At 34.3% G+C, this 5179-nt stretch overlaps 1 protein-coding gene across 1 annotated transcript; it reads left to right on the top strand.

Annotated features, from left to right (window-relative positions):
- Positions 1-1719: 1719 nt before the first annotated feature.
- On the top strand, positions 1720-3290 carry commd2 (COMM domain containing 2). Its single transcript, XM_059568771.1, has 5 exons — positions 1720-1914; positions 2229-2306; positions 2663-2745; positions 2837-3010; positions 3091-3290. The coding sequence occupies exons 1-5, from the start codon at positions 1848-1850 to the stop codon at positions 3286-3288; spliced, it is 600 nt and encodes a 199-aa protein (XP_059424754.1). The 5' UTR covers positions 1720-1847; the 3' UTR covers positions 3289-3290.
- The last annotated feature ends 1889 nt before the right edge of the window (positions 3291-5179 follow it).

The following is a 5179-nucleotide window of genomic DNA, read 5'->3' as shown; positions in this document are numbered from 1 at the left end:
TTTGCTCTGTTTTATTCTGTGAAACCTTACTACATACGTATATGTATACACTTCTTGGTGCTTATTGCTTTATTCATACCCACTATATTTTTATATCATATATAAATTATGAACAAAATGTGCATAGTGTCTGTGATTTTCGGCAACAGTGTAAGGATTAATTTCAGTTCCTTTCTTGTAAAAAAATATTTTTGTTAAAATAATGCAAAATATTTAATAAAGAAGACTTTAAAGTTATGTCCGTCAGCCTGAACTCAACCCCGTCACTCTAATCATTCTACGTTCCTAAATAATCATTTAAGACTCGACTCATTTGTGACATCATTTCCCAGAAATGACATCATTCAGGTCTCTTTAATAGTGGTGCAGAAAATGGTTATGTATATCATACTTTTATTAATATTTTTGAGGCATGTTATAGTCGGGGAGGGTACAACTCAACCCCATCACATAAAATTAAGATTATTATTAATTATTAATAACTTTTTCAACATTTTATTTGAATACATAAGTATATACAGTGTACTTATTTTATTGCTGGCATATACTCTGCTACACTACATGAGGAGCAGCAGCCACAGCCCTGTCACAAATATATGTATTTCTCATTGTTACAGGGTTGTAAACTTGGGACAGGGTTGAGTTATTTGCTTCATTTTATTATAATTTTAATGAACAAATAAAAAATATTCATGGTTTCAGTAAATATATACAGTATACTCCAAAATCATGACGAGCATCATACATCAGAAGCTGCCGCCACTTTTGCAGCAGAAAGACAATGTTAGCATGCAGATATGTTGACCCGGGGACAATATGAGAGAGAAACAAAACCAAACATTTTAATTTAAGCCAATGAATCCCTTCAAATGTGATACAGCGCTCAGCCCGTCACACCTTGTCAAATTACTATTATTTGAAAAATACAGGCAAGACAATTGAGAACAAAAGTATTTCTTGCTAAGGGCTAATACAGTTTAGTTAATACAATTAGTTAAGGGCTAATATAATAACACTGTGGTTTTAGTTAAAATTTGAAATTAAAAATATAACAGTAAACACACAGTTTGTGTATTTTTAGCTTCAGTCCTATTAAAAATTTGAAGATTATGATAAATGTTACCATTAAGTTGCTATGAAGGACACATGAGCTGTAGGTCATGTTTATTTTGTAACAATTTATGTGTAAAATCCCTTTTAAACCAATCCAATTTTGTCTATTATGGGATTGTCATAAGGGTAATTTTTTTTGAAATTCATATATAACTGAAAGCCGAATAAATAAGCTTTCCATTGATATATGGTTTATTAGGATAGGGCAATATTTTTTCCCGAAATATAATTATTTGAAAATCTGGAATCTGATGAAGCAAAAATAAATAAATAAATAAATAAATAAAAAGAAAGAAATAATAATAAAAATAAAAATGTGAAAATCACCTTTAAAGTCGTCCAAATGAAGTTTTTAGCAATGCATTTTACTAATAATTTTTATTTTATTTTATTTTTCTCATCAGAAGGATAATAAAGGAAAATGTTTTTTCCGGCTAATGGCTACCATAAAATGTCAGTCTTTACAACTATTTGTCATCTACCCGTGTATTTTGTACCTTTAGATGCATTCGCTATTTAAAATGCATTTTTTAAATATATTTACTTTTTATTAATAATAATTGTATGTAGGGTATCAAAGGGAATGTGTGTGTTTTGTGGAAGTACGCTGCAGCTCTGGTTTAACTCGGACTGTATTGCGCTGCGCACACAGCTGATCACGTGACTGCTCCAACAATTTACAAACACAACCCGATGATTCATTTTGACGGATAATATATTAAAAGCGTCAGAAAATGCTGTTAGTTTTATCTGAAGAGCACAAGGAGCATTTAGGATTCTTGTCAGAAGTGGATGCCTCGGGTAAGAGACACAAACAACAGGAGATCACATTAATTTACTGACACTTGTGTTTGTGATTATATCAAATACCTGCTTATCGGTAATAAATAACGTTACGTTCCTCAGATCATAGCGTTTAAATCTCTTTTGTGAGCTTTTGCCATATTTCCAGTGTTATCCATGATTTGAGAAGGATATTCAGAGCTTTTAAATAATAATATTTGTTAGTTCTGTAATTCAAAATGCAAAAACATTTTCTCTATTTACATGTTTAAATGAAAGAAGTAAAATCATTCATAGGCTATAACATTTATGTATGTATATATGTTTGTCAGTTGTTGGTGAATTCGGCAGAATCGCTGTGGAGTTTCTGAAAAAAGGCTCGAATCCTAAAATATTCGAGGGAGCTGCACGTGAGTACAGATGCGTGTTATTAATATAGTCATATCAGAGGTTGTTATTATGATATCACCTAGATTGATCTGTTTAAAGATGTCTTGAAAGGTGAGTAAATACAGTTTTTTGTCTTCATGACTGTTTATGAATTTAAATGCATACTTAAATATTCCAGTGTATATTTATTTTCATTTTAAATGACATTTTAATGATTAAATTCATTATTTACTGTGAATTTTTTTACGCAAACATCATTATGCATTTTTAATATGCATTTTTTTGGATGCAATAATGGTTTGGCAGCACTATGTTAAAGATGCATGAGCAGAATCTGAACTGAGATGTCACAGACCGATGTTGTATGATGTTGTAGGGAAGCTGAATGTGTCGTCAGAGAGCGTGCAGCACGGCGTGGAGGGCTTGATGTATCTCCTCACTGAGAGCTCCAAGCTAATGGTGCGTCTGTCCATCACTGCACACAACAGCTGCATAAAAGCCACGATTAATTACTATGCAGTGAACTTTAATTTCTTGTACCATCTCTCAGATCTCGGAGGTGGATTTCCAGGACTCTGTGCTGGTGCTGGGATTCTCAGAGGAGCTCAATGAACTTCTGCTCCAGCTGTATTTAGAGAACAGGAAGGAGATCCGACAGATTCTCGGCAAACTCGCCCCCAGCCTCCCTCATTACCACAACCTGGAGTGGAGGCTGGATGTTCAGGTGAGGCTGAGACCTGTCACACTCAACTCTGACAGAAGCAACAGGTGAACTGATTACAACGGTGTGTGTTCTGCTTGTAGTTGGCGAGCCGGGCGCTCCGACAGCAGGTGAAGCCCACGGTGACGCTGAAGCTCCACCTGGAGGACGGTGCGAAGCGCAGAGCCCACGTCCTGCAGACGGACCCCGCCACACTGCAGCATCTCATCCACGAGCTGGAGCGAGCGCTCGGAGAGCTCAAGAGCAACCACTGTCGCCGCATCCTCCGCAACATCAAATAGAGCCGCAGCTCTCCACTGTAGACCAGTGATGCTCCTCACAGACAGATCTCAATGTTTCATTTGTGCCACAAGTATTAACTGGTGCCTTTGCTTTGAATTAAACACACAGTTCACCCCAAAAATTTAAATGATGCCATTGTTTACTCGCCTTAATGTCATTGCAAACCTCTATGAATTTAGATGCGCACATGTTTTACGAGGTGACTCTTTGTACAAATTTGAAAGACTTATACAAATTTGTAAATTATATGTATTTTACAAAATCCCCAATATGAACAAATTCGTACAACCTCATTCATTTGAATTTGTGCGATTTTTGCTAAATCTTACGTATTTTACAAGTTCCCCAATTTGTAAGAATTCGTATGAATTTGTGCAAAATCGATCGCATTTCTGTGATTTTTGTGAAGGTGTACGCATTTGTACAACATCACTCATTCAATTTTCTGTTTGTCAATTTTTGTTAAATTGTATGTATTTTACAAGTTCCCCAATTTAAATGAATTCAAACAAATTCGTACAACTTCACTAATTAGAATTTGTGCAATTTCTGTTAAATCGCACGTATTTTACGGGTTCCCCAGTTCGTATGAATTTGTACGAATGACCTACCCATCGCTGCGTTCTTGGCAAATCGTACAAAACTGTTTGAGTGAAGTCTTACAAATTCGTACAAATTAGCCACCATGAAAAACACGTAGGAATTGGTTTGTAAGATCGTGCTGAACCATTTGGCAACCAACATTCATCAAAATATCTTCTTTTATGTTACACTAGAAAAAGGGGGTGAATAAATATTGTAATAAAAAATGTAATAATTTTGGAGTGTCTTTATTTTCGGGCAGAAGGTTTAGATCCCCAAGGAACACATGCATCTTTTGGACCAAGTTATTTAACGTCATATTGATCAGCGATAGGACTTTTTCTAAGGTGTCTAAGTAATGATCAGGCCTCGGCTGAATCTGCAGATTTCTTTTTCTTTTTTTGTATTTCATGCACATATTTTGAGTGGGAAACAAGCTCGAGCAGATTCAGCGTTTGCCACTTAATGACCAATAAACTGCCTGTTTCCTTATTGCACTGTTAACATTTGGACTGTATTCATAGATGCCCTTGTGCTTCTTCTTTTTTTTTTATTGTCAGTTCGTATAATAAAACAATCCTTCACATTTAACATGTATGTTGTTTTATGCAGTTATTGCACAAATGGATAGGGGCTTTACTTTGAGCAAAAAGCCTCCACATGCTCGTTTTGTTAGTAATTTAACATGATCATGAGTCATTTAGGCTTAGTTGAATTTCATGGAAACTGTTTCCTTGTGTCAGGATAATGATTAATGTGCTAATTGCTAACTTTTAATCTACATGCTAGCACAGTCATCCACTCCCTTATGCTCGAGGTTGTGGTGTAACTTTAACAGGGTTAAAAACATGTCACAGTATTACAGAGATACAGTGCAACTGTTTAGCTTCATTCATGAAGGGCTCTACCAGTGCTCTGTCCATTTATTTACCTTTTTTTTTCAATTATTTATAATTTGTATTAAATATAATATTAGCCAGTTCAATATCTTTGGTATTTTATAATTACAAAAACAAATAACAACCACAATAATCTATGACTAAATAGTTTTGTTGAATAAACTTTCTTAACTTTACAATTCTTTAGTATCATATTATATAATATATCATTGCAAATTAGCCTTTATTTCTACCTTTTCAGTTTTTAATAATTCTTTTGTGAAAGTTTGTCATTTTCATGTTTTTTTGTTTGTTTGTTTTTCATTAATTTAAAAACAATTATATTTCTATGAACCTTTGTCATGTTTATTAATATTATTTATCAGACTTCAGTTACTCTTATTGGTTACATGCAGTGCTTGGGAGTTAA

Source organism: Carassius carassius, chromosome 16 (genome assembly GCF_963082965.1).
Source record: "Carassius carassius chromosome 16, fCarCar2.1, whole genome shotgun sequence".
NCBI classification, from domain to species: domain Eukaryota; kingdom Metazoa; phylum Chordata; class Actinopteri; order Cypriniformes; family Cyprinidae; genus Carassius; species Carassius carassius.
This window is presented reverse-complemented; position numbering and strand designations above follow the sequence as displayed.

What these genes read in the sequence shown, in the direction of transcription:
- commd2 (XM_059568771.1), top strand. Translation starts at nt 1,848, where the DNA reads ATGCTGTTAGTTTTATCTGAAGAGCACAAGGAGCATTTAGGATTCTTG. An exon ending in GTCAGAAGTGGATGCCTCGG is followed by an intron (nt 1,915 to 2,228) that starts GTAAGAGACACA and finishes TATGTTTGTCAG; the next exon opens with TTGTTGGTGAATTCGGCAGA. An exon ending in AGTGGAGGCTGGATGTTCAG is followed by an intron (nt 3,011 to 3,090) that starts GTGAGGCTGAGA and finishes TTCTGCTTGTAG; the next exon opens with TTGGCGAGCCGGGCGCTCCG.